This window comes from Scatophagus argus, chromosome 22 (assembly GCF_020382885.2).
Source record: "Scatophagus argus isolate fScaArg1 chromosome 22, fScaArg1.pri, whole genome shotgun sequence".
Classification (NCBI taxonomy): Eukaryota; Metazoa; Chordata; class Actinopteri; family Scatophagidae; genus Scatophagus; species Scatophagus argus.
In genome coordinates this window covers 3,692,045-3,709,215 of record NC_058514.1, presented here as the reverse complement: position 1 = coordinate 3,709,215, position 17,171 = coordinate 3,692,045, and the positions used below count along the sequence as shown (strand labels likewise).

The window sequence follows — 17,171 nt, the reverse complement described above, 5'->3', positions numbered from 1 at the left end:
TTCTGCCATCCTCTTCACATTTCACCACATGTTTATGACATTATAAAGCCAACTTATGCATCAAAGCGCAGATGAAATGTAAGCTTGTTAGCTCCCACTGAATTGTGGAATTAGGGAAGCCAGCTAGCTGCTACCGACATTAACACAAAGATCAGAATGATGTTGCTGATGTTGTAATGGCTTCTAAGAGTAAAGGCTTAATAAAACCCCTGAGATGCTATAGTGTCCATGCTGTAAATCAGGCGTTTTCAGCTAAAAAGCTGTAAACATGCTGTCAATATCCTGCTTGGGTGTGCATCTTTCTTGACTCAGATTCCCAAATTCCTTTTCCACTTCTCAGCTTCATATTGAACATTGTGGAGCAACAGCAGCATCATTTATAACACTATCTGGGTCAAACAGTTTTAACACTATTTTAAAAGATTTATTACTCAAGATAAATCTTGGCTAAGATGGATTGATGACATTAAAAAGAGCTCAGATTTGAGGCTACAGTCCCACCATACCCCCTGCAGCTGCTTCCACTGTTCATTCCTACTAAACGTCTCAAATGTGGAGAGAGCTTCTTTTTAAAATTGATGCTGCATGTGAAGAAACCAAGATTAAAAATGAATACCTTGCAATTGCCAAATGAAAGCAGTAGCTTAGCAGTACCAAATATTTCATTCTACATCTGGGCATGTCATGCTTGAGTAATTACTTCCTGTCTGTGGAGTCATCTCCATAATGCAGCAGACAGCCTGAATGACTGGTGCTGTGCTTCTTGCCCTTTTCCCTAATAAGTGTACTTACAGCTTAAATCAAACAGTTAACGTGTGATGATTCATCACTATCTAGAAAAGAGCCATTTCCCCGGGCATCAGTCGCATTTTTGATCTATGGCAGTGATAACTGATTCAGAGTACTTAGGGGTCCTTTCCCAACAATGAGCTCTTACTGCTTTTATCCATCTAAGCTAATATCTAAACTGGTTACCAAATAACAACATTACAAACAACATTGTAATTCAATTTTGTTGCAAAAGGCCTCACAGTACAGATGCTGATATAATTTGGGTTTCCTGAGCTGACAGAACAACCAGTCATCACATGCCACAGCGCGTTCAGCATAAGGGTTTTCCCATACATTCACTCGGTTTCTTCCACATTACCAGGTGAACTGCAGTGAACCAAAGCTAAACTAGCTAAAGCGTCTGTGGTGGAAGCTGCACTCTATGGTTTACGTTTCCTTGACTTGAACTTGTGCATTTTAAATTCTCAGTGTAATCTACAAGCCTTTGTGTGCGAGCTGCTGCTGTCTCCTCGTTGGGCTGATCTACTGTTCCTGCGAGCTCCTGACTTTACAGCACTCTGGTGCCCAACTGTGCTGTTCATTAGAGAGATAATTACATCTGCAGGAGATCCTTCTGCACTGTCTCGTCACCTTGGCGTGTCTGATCAGAACCCCTACCCTCATCCCCTTCTTCTGCTTCCCCTGCCAACCCCCGTTGTCAGACAACGGTCAAGCAGGACGCAGACGGCAGGCGTCCACACTATCGGTGATGATTCATCCAGAGGAGGACTAGATCTGTCTCCCTAATCAGACCCTAAACTTTCAAGGGGTATTGATCAAGCATCTCTGTGTGAGCCATTACAGACACTTGATGCATGCGATGTGTGCCAAGGGCCCATCCCTGCTTCTGTCAATGTGGAGAAGATTAAAGGGAGAGAAGAATTAAGGGAAAAGTACAGGGGGACTTTGGGGGTAAATTGAGGAGAAAAAAACCCAGAGAGGCTTTAGTTTGCAAATCAATGTCTGCAAGACAAGAAAATTGGAAAATACGCAACCACTGTCTGTCAACATATGAGCATGTAAAGGAGGTAAAAGACAGCCTTGCCAAGGACATGAACGTGTGAACTAACACATTTTCAATTCTATTTTATCTAGACTTAATTGCGCAATATTATCAGTTATTCCGATACTGAAAGGTGGCCAACTTAAGGAAAGATTGGTAAACTCCTGAGGAGCCCACTCGTTACGCAGCTTCCTCCTCTCTTCCTGCCACACATCAGCCGCACATCTAGCCTGCAGGCGGCGCGAACTGGGGCACAAATAATAACAGTAATCATGGAAAATCATGTGCTGCTCTGGCGGAGGAGACCAGCTGACTGGCTGACTGCTGGAGCCCGGAGGGCCTCATGTACAAGCAACAGAAAGATAGGGAGGGGGTGGAGGGAGGGAAGCAGTGAGGAGAAAGAAAAGTGTATGAGAAAGCGAAGAGGAGAAGGATTCACCTCTTATCCCCTCTCCTCGACAAGCTTAGTCATCGTCGTTTCCACATTCTGCCCTTGTCAGGGAGCTTCACCATCTCCCGTCCCTCTTCCCTCACTCCCACTGCTGTGCCACCCCCTCCTGCCTTCAACATGCCCCCCCCCATGGAGGGCTACAGAATGGTACATTCCATGATACAAACGCTCCTTTGGCGATACTGAAGCTTCAAGAGCGATGGGACGCCACGGCCCTGCTCCTGCGGCCAGATTCTTTGATGAATGTGATTAATTGATGTTGGAGGGGTGGATCAATGACTTAAAGCAGAGCACTAATGACCCGACACCAGAGATGTACATAGTGCTTACCCTTCAGATAAATTCACTAGCAGCCTAATTACCAATCTTTAAATGAAACTGTAATTGCTGTGTGAAATCCCAGCATGTTTCCAAGCTCAGTCGTCCTTTTGTACAAAAGACATGGCAGGAAAGACACTTTTGTAATTTCTACTGAGGCCAGTGTGACGGTCATGAATGAGTGAACCGCAGATCAATGGGCTGCTCTGTACAGTAATCTAGTGCATTTGTAGTTTTCATTACAACATCAGGGTGTGAGTGATCAATTGGCTGCTATCTTATTACTGTCTGCGGGGGGTAAATGTCTTGGATAAATGTCTGGGACCCTGAGGCCCTGCTGTTGGTCCTGAATGTCTAGTAGGCCAGAATTGACACATCCACAGTGACCAAGACTGAAATCTATTACTTTATTATTACTACCTTTGTTTACTACTGGCTACTATAATCTAAGTCAGAAGAAAAACAGGGGCAATAACAATGTGTGAGTTTGATAAGATCAATTTCAATTTCTGTAAGATCAATATACACTTTGTTTTTTTTTAAATGATAAAGTCGTGTCATCAACCAGATGACATGATGACCTTCATAAAAATGACTGTTTTCTCAGGTGTCATCGATCAAACCAAACTGCCAATCACAGGTCAGGGTCAGTATTCAAAGTGACCAGTCAAAGGAAGCAGAGACATCAGCCAGTGTGTATTCCATCAATGCCTTCAAAGTCCCAAAAGTCAACTTGACCAGTGAGCTGACAGTGTTTTCTTTTTTTAATTAACACCACACAACCCCTCCAAAGGTGAGATTACACAGTATAAAGGTGGCTGTGATGTTGTGAAAACCTGCCATCTTCAAAAGCTTTTTCTTGTCTATGCGGAAAACAAAAAAATGATGTTACAACCTTACTGAGCCTGTTTATTTGTTATTTCATGCGATTTTCTTCCTTCCTTCTCTTTCTTCCTTATTGCACCTCAAGGTCAGCTGGGCTTCTGGTGTCTCCTACTAGCTTAAGTACACCTGCTGACCAGCCAGAATCACAAATCCCATGGTCATAATGAAAGAAAAACGGAACTCTGTACCATCAAACGTATATGAACCGCACGTTTGTCGTGAAAAGTGACACTGTGGCTTCCTGTACCACAGTTAAATTAAACAAATGAAATGATTTCTGTCTCTAAAACGTTTCCTCCTCTAAGAATGAACTGTATAACTGTAAAACTGTATAATCTGTATAACTGAGGCTCAGGTACGTGTTTGTGGACGGCTACAGCTTGGTGCCAGCGAGCAGGATCAGCGGGAGTGGGAAGCTGCTGCTGAGAACATCATCTGCAGCAGCAGCAGCCTTCATGAGACCATGTTTGGCAACAGTAAATAAACAGCGAGGGGAGAAGGCTCCCCCCTAGCCCCTCAGGGCCTTTCGAGTACAGCAACGCACAGCTGAGTGCTCCAGAGCGTGGCCTGCATGCCAGCTTGCCTGCCTGTATGAAGATACAGCGGGCGTTGGGGGATGGGAGGAGGGTCACATGTGTGCGGCGCTGCAGGCTTTGGGTTGTCTACACGCTCCATGCATCTTTCCATCCAGCACTGGTGGGGAGTCTTTCTGCGGGGATTGTCTGTAGCAGAGGAGGAAGCCAGAATAATGCGATCCTCATTTCCAAGAGACGCTTATGGTTAGAGGCAAGTACAAAACGCTCACCCTGTGCAACGAAACTCAGAAGGCATTTTGGCGTCAGTGTACACTAGGCATGTCATGCAGCAGTGGGCATATGACAGCTATTGGTTGCCTCCACCATTCTTCTGCTCTAACAAAATGGCCCAATAAAATGAGGAAAGAGAAGCCAGGGGACAGTGGCTGAGGAGGGGAGGCATTTCGGGGAAGGGACAGCAGCACTGCTGGATTGTTATGCATGTAAAGGGGGGGATGCGGTGTTGCCTGGAAGCGTTGAGCGGGGACGGCGAATGCCACTCCGATCAGTCGAAAGTGTCATGACGAATAGCAGAGCCGTGACCTCTGATGGGGAGCGAGGGGGTGGGGTTGCAGAGGAGAAGAGGGAGACACAAGGCAAAGAGCAACACAACAGAAAAGGCAGCGGCAGCAGAAACTGAGAGAGAGAGGGGAAACAGGGGAAGAAGAACAAGAGGAAAGCAAGTTTTGTGGCGAGCCAACGCCTAATCCTGCCAGCGCTCCGGGCTTCGGGAACAGAGGAGCGATATCAGTAAAGACACATTCGCTGCCTGCCTATCGCCTAAATGAGGCCACTTCTGTCTTCAGAAAAGAAGCTCGTTCTCCACCTCCTCTGCAATCACACACACAGAATACAGAAAGACCTGCAAGCTATCTGTTGCCCTCTTTAAGAACTGCACTACATGATTATCCGAACATCGTTCCACACCGCTGGCCCTAGAAAACTGCTGCAAAATTACATCATATTAAACAAGTCCTGTTATAAAAGTAGCGTCAGATGCTGCGAAATCATTACAGCCTAATCAAGAGCAAAGCCGTCCACCGAAAACCAGCACAAAGGTGGTGGCCGCTTCTGTGGAATGAGCTCATCTTTACTGTCCGAAAAAGACAGAAGCTGCACCTCTGGAGGACCACGTTCCCTTAGCCAAATGCCTCATATGCACCAAGGTCTCACACACCTCTTCATAAACCATTTGAGAGGTGTTTTGATATCACACAGGCCAACAAGACGCCATCAGATTAATTAATGTAATCGTTTGTGCCAGGACGTCGCTGGGAGGATCCCGATCACAGAAGTGACATCTAATTTAAGCCTGGTGCCAGGAAAAGCACCAGAACAGTATGTCAGCTCTGTCATTACACAGTGACAACCAATACATCACTTCACTGCCGGTGGACATCAGTGAAATTGTCTCATAATGGAAACGTTATTTCACTTTGGCATTCCTGGGTGCTTTCTATGGAAATAAATTGATGGGAATGTTTGAACACAAGACAAAGACAGACTCAAATCAAAGACATTTTTGATTTGCATTCAAACATGGGACAAGACAGTGCTGGTGTTTAATTCAGTGTGTAAAAGCTAACAGCATTTTGTAGTGCTTAAGTTTTCCCTTTTTTTTGTCTTGTGCTCTTGGCTGTATATTATGTCCACTGTGTAACTTCTGAGGAAGATAAAAGCCCTGAGGCTAAAGTACGAGCTGGAGACCACAGAGTTCAAACCAAAAATTCGAGACGAATAGCAAAGGCAGACTCCGGTAAAAGCATATTTATAACATCTTGACACCCAATCTCCCAACAATCCAGTGGGTTAATTCAAATTATTCTAAAGGCCATGGGACAAGAAGGAAAAAAGGTTTTCCTGTCTGGATTAGTTCAAAATAGGAAGTATCATTTTAACACCACAAACCCCTTTTAAGCCGCAATTGTGAGATCACACCAAAGCTAATACAGACACAGTGTGCGCCTCACCCTTGTCTCTGAAACCATGTGGATTACTGTGCTATCGGCGGGCGCCGCCTGCGAACAAAGTCCTCCTCTCTCCACCAGCAAACCTCCAGAGTCTTCTGGAATAAGAGTGGGGAGAGCGTGTGACTAGAATTACTGACACACTTTTAGAAAGTGCTAATCTCCGCTTACTGTAGGAATTATTACGTAAGACTTTTCTTTTTTCACATCCTGCCACAAAAATGAAGAAGCCCGACCAAAATTTTCAGCTCACTATTTCCACTATGTTTCACTTCATTTTACTATAAAGGCAAACCTGCAGCGTCATACAACCAACGTGGCTCAATGCACACTGAATGTGAATTATGCCTGGGAATTTAAATACCAGCTACTTCTAATACCAGCTAATACCAATCAGGTTTTGTTTGTGTCTAAAACGTGATTATGCAATTAAAGACATTTGAGGTTAAGCACGATACAGACGTACATCTGAAGTACATGAACATGACAAAAAACTTTGCTAACACACACACTAAAATAGTATTTGTTGCATGGGTTACCCAAAGTGCTTTACAAAACCATCATTATGATGTCCAACTGGAGTCTAACCGGTAATTAGACTTCACTTCCCAAATGTTTAAATGGGGAAAAAATACCACAAAAACACTCTTAAACTCTAAACTCTCTTACACGGTATAATTTGGAGATTTAATTTGAGGATCACCGAGTTGGAAAATTTTCCAAAGTAATGGCAGTGGAAGACATAATGTTTGTGCCATGTTCATTTAAGCATGATGTACTGTAAATTAAAAGATAATTACCCACAGCTTCACTAAGGGATACTGGTAGGGTAGAATATATTTTACATCACTTTTATTGCTTAAGTTCATTAAGTAAAAATGGCCTGGATCCACACAGATAAAGTAAATCAAAGGCAGGCATCCTTGTGGCCTGAAAGCTGGCACACACCATATAACCACAGCATCCCAGTTCCAAAGCAAACAGCCGGTAGATTCAAAAATGCCACAAAAATAAGCCTCAAGAAATGTCATAATGGACATTTCTGTCCATGTCATAACGGACATTTCTGGGCTTACCTGTGGCAGGGCGGAGCTGAGCTGGCGCTGCAGTGAGTCGCGGTCGTAAATGACGTCTTGAAGATGCTGCTGGGCCAAGCCGAGGCTCTCCTGGGTCTCCCTCAGCGTGTCCAGCAGCCGGTCCCTCTCGTCCAGCATGTTGACCATCAGCTGCTCAAAGTGGGAGTCCGGGTCTGAGGCGCTGCTCTGAGAGCCGCGCTGGCTCAGCGCCGTGTCCTCGCTGATGGTGGGCATCACTTCGCACATCATCTTGGCGCTGGCAAGGAGGAAGGAGATGTGAGATTAACGTTTCAAAATGAGATGAAGGCAGCATTTCAGTGCAACAAGTGAAATGGTTGAATGGTGTGTTCTCCACAATTATTAGTGTGATTGTATTCCTTCCAGGACGGGATAGGACGGCCTCCGTTTGAAGTAATCAAGTAACTAAGATGCTTAACAAAAAGTCAGATCTGACATGCACAAACTTAACTATTCAACAGCAAGCCTTAAAGAAATGTATGACAATATCAATTAACCAAATTACTTGGTTCATAATTGAAGAAGAAGAAGAATTAGATAAACAAGAAGAAGGTAAATCAAGTGAAGGAGGGCTCTCTTTAGCTTTGCTATCAAAATTTGTCAATTTGTCAGCAACCTTTTCAGAATAAAGGTCATCACGCACAGCAGATAAATCAGTTGAACCCCTCAGAACAGAAAGGTGAGCTTTCTTCTGCATTGCCTGAGGTGGCAAATGGGTTTCAGTGTTCTTCTCCTTCAGGGTAACAGTGGGCCTCACACATCCCATCATACAGCTTGCCGGTCCATTGCAAGGTCAAAAAATCAGGTCGAATTTGTGAAACTGAGTGAGGCCGATTTTGAAGGGCAACACTATCTCATTCACAGTTCTGAACCGTCATCACTTTTGAGTTCAGCAGCACTCTAAAAACTGCTGAGAAGCTTTTCCAAAACATTCTTGGCTAGTCACCTTCCAGGACTAAACAATGTCATCCCTTTCCACAGGTTGCATGTGTTTTTAGTGTTTTGAGCAGTTGAACCAAAGAGTGACCGTTCCTTTTCCGACAGTTTTGAGCTGGAAACAGGCACAACTCTGAGATTTCACAAAAAAAAACAAAACACAAATACAGGAGAAAAGCCATAAAAAAAAACTAAAAATAATTTTGCACATTGTTTTGAATCATCTTGTCAGGTTTGACCCAGTGGAGGGACCTCGACCCCCAGGTTTCTAAGCAATGATCTCAGACAGTTTTAAACTTCTAAAACACATGATGTCTTTTTAAAAAACAAAAGAAAATAAAACCAAAGCAATATCAATACCTTGATTGGTTTCAGGCGTCCTCTACGTACCTCTGCAATTACTATTTGCATGGCTGTGTGCATGTCACTGAGCCTGACACAGTTGGAGCTCGGCTCAGCGTCACCCCGGCAGTTCAAAGCTGCAGAGACGTCTTGGGAGGCTAGGCGTTCTGCCCTAGATTTCACGCCTGTGCTGTTTAATGGGCCAGCCCAGATCGAGTTGCATAATACATGGCATCTATGGTATAGTGGATATGTGGAGCCATATTCCAGCTTCCCTGAGGGACATCAGGAAACCTCAGGCAGTCATGAGCTAAAGTCATGAGCTAAAACCGGGTTTGCATCACCGCATGTGATGAAGGAAGCTAAGCTGAGCTGCATGAAAACATAGGTTTCAAAGATAAACACCATTAAAAGAAAACTTGATTATTTCCTCTCATATCACCTGTGTGAGGCTAACATCTTCAGCAGGCTTCAGCTGTTTGGTATCTCGAATCACAAGCTAACTGCTCATTAAACCACACAGTTTCTTTTTTCAGCACATGTAAAATACAAGCTTTTACATGTGAACATAACAGCTTTTAAGACACTGAGAGACACAAAGCTGGACTAACCACTTCCTCTTGCTTCAAGCTAAAACAGGCTAGCTTCAGCTTGGACCAATCTCTGCAGAGATGAAACTGATGTAAATCTTATCATTTAACTTCCAGTACAACAAATAAACATACATATTACATACAGTATATTCCTCTTATGTTTGAAAATTTGCTTTCTGAAAAGACATATTTGCCGCAGTGTCACTAGAACAGCAAGCCAGAGCAACAAATACTGACAAAAACTATGACTGGTGCTAATCTAACATCAAAAGCACTGCCAAACTCATTTTCAACCTTAGTAATTCAGTTTAATCTTAACAATAAAAGTTAAGAGTTAGTAGTTACTTATGGTGTTTGCTCAGTGAAGTTTCAGTATCCCATATTGCCCGACACGGTCCCCTCTGGGAGGGTTATAATGGCAGGCCTGTGTCTCAGCTTGCTCTGGCAGTGAGATGGGGTCTCCCATATCTTCTCCAGGCTCCCAGCCAGATTCCCACCAGGGAACCATTCAGCCACCATTCGCTGCCGTTTAGACCTGAGAAGCCGAGTCTGTGTGCTGCTTGGCTGGACACTCACACGTGCCAACCTTCTCTGGGAGACCAGTCCAGCAGGCAGACAGACGAGGTACACAAGGGCTGCATTTTAACTAGAAGGTAGTGATTTATTCCTGACTCTCGCTCAATGTTAGTTGTACACAGAGAAGGTGCTGGTTGCATAAAAATCCATACGACATCTGGTAGTATATCAAAACTAACTTTAGGCAAAAAGTATTGATGCTGATTGTAGATGTTTGTGTTGCTTGTGACAATCGATTTCAAGAAAAATACACCCTCAGGTAATCTTCAACTGCAACCCAAAAAAGTTGTGATGCTGTATAAAACATAAATAAAAAAGAATGCAATTGCTAATCTCTTTTGACATATACTCATTTGAAAAAAAAGTTTTACTTCATCAACTTCATTGATTTTTGCAAGTATATGCTTATTCTGAATTTAATGCCAGCAACACATTTCAAAGTGGGGACAGCAGCAACAAAGGAACAAGTTGTGGAAGAAACTCAAAAAACACCACGTTGGAAGATTCCACAGGTCAACAGGTTAACAGATAACAAGGTCAATATATATTCGTTTTCTGTTTCCACTTTACATCAGGCTAACTTGCATATGTCTACATTAATTAGTGATTTCCCACAGTTTAAAATGCTGCTACATTCGTCTGTAGGTTGTATCAGAAACGTGCTGATGCTGTGACTGCAGGAATTCATATCTTTGACCATTCCAAAGCAAAATGGCAGCCCTTATTTCCACATTCCGAGGGGTTAACTCCAACATCTGACCTTTACTTGTGATCTTTTATATCACTCACAATTTCATTACCACTCGTCTGTGGTCTTCACAATGCGCCAACAAACAAACAAGCCCTGAAAAGCCAGGCACATTTTTGCTGTTTAGTGGTGTTTTATCTTTCCTTTAAAGCTGTGTGGAAAAGCAAATTGTATTGACAACGTTTTTCTGCTTCATGGCACATACAATCCCCTTTTGTCCTGTTCCTGCACCTTATGCTTTGATCTCACCGTGACTGCCCTTTAAATCATTTCTACTGTCTATGAAAAATCAATAGACACGGAGGGAAAGTACACCGACTGATCTGCTTTTGTCTGCATCCTCAGACGTATGAAGGCTCACTTCCTGAAAACTGAAAGCAAACCGTATCACACAATGAACATTTATCTGCTTAATTGTATGATGCAAGTGCCATAAAGCCTGTCTGACTGGTTAAACCTGAGAGACAGACAAAGGAGAGTGTTATAAATGTAACATGTCTGCAAAGCCTTGAGGCAGAGCGCAGTGAAACGCACAGCTTTCACCAAAATGTCCTTCTGTTCAATATCACCCATATTCTGTCAGCGTGGTAAATAAACTGTCTTTAGGTAGGCAGCAGTGATGACGGGCAAGAGCCAGCGTGATCCTCTTGGACAGAAAAACGCTAATCACCCCCAGTGGGCAGTTTGAAGACTGTGTGGTCTAAGAGCTCTGTTTTCCAGCTGGGATGCAGATGTTGTCTATATCGCGCTCGCTAGCAGTGACGATACAACTTCCACACACATCTGAACAACCAATTTGACCCAGATTACAATAGCTATTTGGTCTACAGATATTCGTACAGCCTGAAAAACAGAGCGACTACTGATTTCATTTCCTCTGCAGTGCAACATCACGCCACATTATGATAATGTACACCAGGAAATCTGCCCTCAAATTCCACAAGCGTGTCAGACTTTGGCTTAGCATAAATGCATGTCTAATAATGAATATGTAAGATCTTATCTGTCAGAACGATACTTGTGAAGAGAAATTGGTATTTGTAGCAAGAGACTGAGAATGTTGTACAAACAAGATGAAGCTTAAGCGACTGAATTTAGCGTGGCTGGTTAAAGATGTTAAATGCGAGTCTAAAATTATGCAGGAATCAGAGGAGGGAGGAACGGCAACATGCTCAATTGAACACATTGTGGGCCGCAGATGCAGTAAGAAACAGACAGACAGGCAGGGATCATTGGGGTCTTCTCTCCCTGCCATATGCCAATCAATGAATTATTCAGCGGGGGTAGGAAGGTTTTCTTTCCAATCAGTGCAACATATCCAGAACCCTTTCTTTCTGCCTAGCAGCCCCATCCAAACTCAGACACCTAGCTCCAGAGTGAAGTCGAACTGGCGGCAGGAAGTTCCTGAGCAAAGACACAACCAGCATGAAGACAGAAAAGACAGAAATCACAGCAAAACATGAACAGATAAGGTTTGTTTTCCGGGAATACGGGCCAGTGAAACCCATTCCAAAAGCCACAGCAATCAGCTGTTGCAGCCCAGTATCATTAGGAATCACATCTGTATTGATAGTACTGACAGATGGCTTAAAACATGGCTGAAACGCTTTCCCCTAACATTCCAGGTGTGAATATGCCTGAAAAGAACCGGACGTCGAAGGGATCATCCAATCACATCTGAGTGTTTTTACTGTTCAGAGAGGCTACACTGGGGTAAAAGACTGCAAGGTAAAAGATCCGACAGAGGAGCAACTTGGAAGGGTCCACATGAGACTGAAGCAGGCAGTGAACTATGTATATAGGACAGAAGGAAATTTTGCCACTTATGTCAACCCACTCCATTTCTGCAAGAACAAATCAGCAAGCTGCAGCTAATTTCCTAAGTTAATCTCATTAATGGGAACAATTGTGTGAGTAGATAAGGAGCAGCACACAAAACAGCAGTATGTTGCTGAGCAATATGTGGCCATAGGAGGCAGATTCAGCACTATTCACCACCTGGGACACATCAAAAGACGTGTGGAGGAGCGAGCGTGAGCCGAACAAGCAGAGGACTGAACACGACACTCTGTGGCTTTGGAGATAAGCTGTGCTGCTGCACGCCTGCTGAGCTGACTTTGGAGCCACTAAAATAAAACCAGCTTTATTTAGTCATGTGTTTAAAGGTACTACGAGGGATATTCAGAAAATTTTTGTTATTAATGAGAGCGGCGACCGAACTGATGTCTGCATCCTGTTGCTTGCCCTTTCTAAGTGTGGACGAGCAACAGGATGCTGACTTTCAACTGGAAATCGGCCAAAGTGAAATGACCTGAAATACATGGGGCTGAATGTTGAATGTACTTATGTAATATGTACTTTATTTAGATCATAGCTTGCTGTTTGCAGATTACTTAATCAGCTAACGATATGAAGCAACCATGCCGGATCCACGCCACATAGCTAATGTGGCTAACCTTAGCGTACAGTTAGTTACTTGGCCACCCCTGCCCTGCATCACTCCTGGATAGCAGAAAGCAACTGTTAGTTATACACTTTGCTTTATACCATTACATGATTTATTGTTGGTTATAATCAAACCCTAAATCACTCTGGGGGACAGAAGAAAGGTGAGTGTGCACAAATGCTACATCCTGTGAATTTTCCTTTAAAAATCATCTTGAATCCATAGAAATCACTTACATGGACGTTAGATAGAAATCATTCCAAGACTAACACATGTAAATTGCTTCACATTCTCACATAAAGGTCCCTAAAAACGTCATCACCATCAAGCATGGCATTCATAGCTTCCAACTAACTCGATCACAAAGGAGACGGTCATTTAGGAATGAGCGAAACAAAACAAAGCAGCCCAAAAAGCCCTTTTAGGAAGCTAATCTTTTATGAAATATGAGGCAAACTTGTCAAACATTTGTAACACCCCATTAGGCCCACTGAAGCTCTATCCCCACAGCGTGAATAGACCTCGACGGTTGGACCAAATTGTTTTGATGATGATGCACCTCACTTACATCGGTACCCGGAGCAAAAGGCTGATTACACACGTCGTTTTGCGGTCGCCAGGGGAGCTGACTACTGGGAAATTCCACTTTTAAATAATGTGTGTTTGATTCCTTAGCGTGCTGCTGAGCGCAAAGTGCATCTACAGACTCTATTGACGAGCCCAAAGGGTAATGGAAAGACTGTTGCATGCCACTCTTTCATACTTTGGCATCCGTATCAGGTCGACAGGTGGGAAAAGAGTGACGCAGCATTTTTGTGAATGGAGCGCACCAGATTGCTTGGTACACTCATAGTGCTGAGAAATCCCATTCATATGGCTCCCTGCACCAGGGAGACTTCTGACAACCAAGAGACAGCCTGCCAAGAAAACAACAATTCAAGTCTATTCAATTTAATCAGTGCCACAGGAGCATGCAATAGAGCTCGAGCAGGAGCCCACTGAGTGCATGGAGCAAACCATTAACTCATCTCCAACACTGCAAGGATGCCCCGAGCTGATCTGTGACCTGCAGTACTGTGACGTCCTGGAAAGAAGCAACGCTGATGCACGATGAAAGGCAACACTGATGCTAACTGCGGCGGTCTGAGTGAAAACCGCGATCGCTGCAACAGCGCGAAGGCTCTTGGATGGTGGAAGAATAACAAAAATCAGACACGCTCGAGCACAGGAACATGCTGCACAGAAAACAAACAAACAAACAAGCAAACAAGACAACATCAAGCCACAACAGCTTCGTTGTCATGTGACTGGCTGAGGCGAGGCGGGAGCTGGGACACCTGGGACGCCATCCTTTAAAGCTGCACCAGCCAACATTTTTTGTATGGAGTTCTCTTCGGTTCTATGCTGCATTTTTCAGCAAATTGTTTTGGTTTCACATCCTGGTGAATCCTGTTGTTTTTAGAAGAAAACAGGCAGCAATCTTCAGCAACCAAACCACATACAGACGTTAGCTATAAGCTACAAGCAAGTGAACACGACAGAGCATTTAGCAGCGAAAGAGCCACATATTTCCCTCAGGAGTGGGCACAGACCACAGAAAGGGCTATAAGGAGAGTGAATATTGGACTGACCCTTGCAGGTGGGGTCTCAGAGCGAATTCTAATATTGCTCTGTGTCCACTGGATGTCTCAGTAGGCGACAGTTTGCGAACACATTTGCCATATTAACCTGATATGGCTGAGCAGTTGGCATCGTGACCACTAGTGGAAATTATAGGATGATGGTAGGGTTGGCGTTGCCAAACATAATAACAAATAAGAAAATACAGCATTTAAAATTGTAAATGCAATAATTTCACTAAACATCAAAGCGGAAATTTTGTAAGGCTCGTGGCAATATTTTAGAGATAGTGACGTTAGGAGCTGTGTTAGTATGAGTGAATCAACTGAGAAACAACCTCCTGCAATCTGTGGGCAGTTAGAAATACATTTTGGTGCAATGACATGTGCCAGGAGGCGATAGCCATACATCAGACCAGGACCAAAATCAATCAGAGAAAAAAGACACAAAAACACACCACTTGACTGTACTTCATGTCAGAATGTCAGAGCTTATATTTCTATTAAAAACTTTCCCTCATCATTTAAGCAAACAGTCGCTGTTCCTTATTTATGTCAGATGTATCAGCAACTGTTTCCCTGAACATAAGCCCAAATGACAAGCTGCATGCTGGACACTGACAACAAAATGGGGATGAGTGGAAAAAGTGCTGCGCTGCGCCTGACATCCCCAAGTGAACGCTGACTTGCCGAACAGTAAAATGTGAATGAGACAGAGATGGGATGATGAGGACGGCGCGGGTGTAGAGTTACACCCAGCTCGCTGCCATTAGGGAGGCGGGAAAGAGAGAGGAGGAGTGTGTGTGTGTGTGTGTGTGTCTCCATTTGTCTGAGTGCACTTTACCTGTGTGTGAGCATCTGGGAGAGGGAGGACAGGGGGGTTTCTGTGTGTGTGTGTGTGTGTCAGTTCACTGGCTGTGTGTTCAGCTGAAAATAAGTCTGCATGCACATGAAAACATGAAAGGAGAGCGCGTAGCCTTTAACATCGCCCACAATCCCCTGCAACAAGGTCATGCAAACCATCAATCGATAGAGATTGAATAAGAGCACAGATGAGGTGAACAAAAAGGGCAATAGAGCTCAGGTTGTAACTGATTTGAACTGTGCCGCTTGCAACCGCCGCCAACGTCTCAGCTCCGTTATTTCTGCCTCGCTGTGGAGATTTTTGGTGTTCTTGTCCTTAAAAGATGCCCTCAGACCATCATTTCTGAAAGCTGAAAGCTTCTGCCACAGGTAGCCTCCCCTCTGCACGGCAGCTCCGTCTGCACACCAGACATTAGGCAGCAGGAGTGGCTGGAAAGTCACACTCCTTAATGCAAAACCGTTAAATTAGGCAGCCACTTCCGCATAATGCATCCACATCACACCCGGAAACATCACACACACCACAACTTCAGCAAACGTGTGTGTCACGGTTGCAAATGTTAATATTAATTTGCAAGATCAGAGGAAGATCACAGCTTTGCCTGCAGCCACCAACCTGCCGCTGTCATGTTGAGCCAGCATCTGCATGCCTGTGTCTTTTCATTCATTCATTCATTCATTCATCCACAACAGGAAAAGTGTGTATGAAGGTGCGCGTGTGTGAGGGGGGGGCTGGTAGATGTGGATGGATGGCAGAGAGGCTGCTCATGCTCTCTCCCTATTTGCGTCTCTATAATAGCCGGTAATAATATTGTTTATAGGAGGGGCAGCTGTTCCTCCTATGACAGCTCCTCTTTTTACTGTTATTAACCACACACACACACACACGCACACACACACACACACATCCTCCGGCCTGACTGCGGCGCAGATCGCGTCTCCACATCGCTGTAAAATCTCCTCCTCATTCTCTGAAATGATAATTGGGGAGAATCCTTGGCTATTGTCTCAAGTGCATTACATCATACCAGCCTCTCAGTCTGCATCCCGCCCCCCCTTTAACTCTCTCCGCTGTCTCTCCACTGTGACAGCCGGCCGGAATTTTATCTCCCCCCCGCCTCCTGCGGAGCCTCACAATGTCAACCACACGCACGAAATGTAAAGGCTATAGACACCGAGTATCCATCCCCAGCAGGAGGCTCCTGTTCCTCCAATAACAACCCCTTCCCATCAGTCCAGAGTTGAGAGTGTGAAGGGGGCACAGCAGAAAATCACCTTGAGCCTGCCGGAGCAGGGCAATGTAGGTCACCGCAACACCGGCGGCAACAGTGTGCATACTCACAATTTATTCCTTTACTATGAGTGGAGGCTCTGGCAGCGGATCAATGACAACTGCAGTCTCTGCGAGCTAAACCATCAAGCGGACGATCCTAGGAGGCTTCTTCAGTGCAAAGCAGCAGCAGCAGCAGCAGCAGCAGCAGCGGCGCCGAGGATCCGATCGTCAAGGTGCGGCCGGTCCCCGCCGCTGGCATTGTCAAAACACAAAGGAGCTGGAACAATCGCCAAATTAGCCGCGTCGGGTAATGACATTTGATTTCCGGGGCTCCACACACACGCACACACACACACGCACACACGCCGGTTAGGAAATTATGGCACGTTACAAATTCTGCTGTGATAAGCGGAGCTGGAAAAGACCATTGTGGAGCTGACGGAGGGGAGGCGAGCGGAGTCTTAAAGTTGCAGCTGTGCAATTCCTCCTTCCCTCTGTGTGAACACCAACAACAACAACAACAATAAATTATAATGATGTTGATAATAATAATAATAACGTTTTCTGGCATTTATCCAAGGCTGAGTGATAGCTAGTATAAACCTACAAAGTAAGAATTTGACTATAGCACCTCACGTTTGCTATAAAAA

General features: G+C 44.4%; 1 protein-coding gene across 7 annotated transcripts in view; it reads right to left on the bottom strand.

The window, feature by feature from the left end:
- The window catches only part of ppfia2 (PTPRF interacting protein alpha 2), a 133,450-nt gene extending 116,498 nt beyond the window's left edge, over positions 1–16,952 (bottom strand). For 4 of the 7 annotated variants that reach the window (XR_006842135.1, XR_006842136.1, XM_046378369.1 and 1 more), the window contains exons 1-2: positions 16,591–16,949; positions 7,107–7,362 (exon numbers count right to left, since the gene is read on the bottom strand). Coding sequence is in view for 4 of the 7 variants with exons in the window: in XM_046378369.1 (XP_046234325.1) it covers positions 7,107–7,355 (249 nt within the window). In the remaining 3 variants the exon portion in view is untranslated. Of the gene's footprint in view, positions 1–7,106; positions 7,363–16,590 lie in introns of all 7 variants that reach the window. The other 3 variants (XR_006842137.1, XM_046378372.1, XM_046378371.1) reach the window with 3 other exon arrangements.
- Positions 16,953–17,171: the final 219 nt, after the last annotated feature.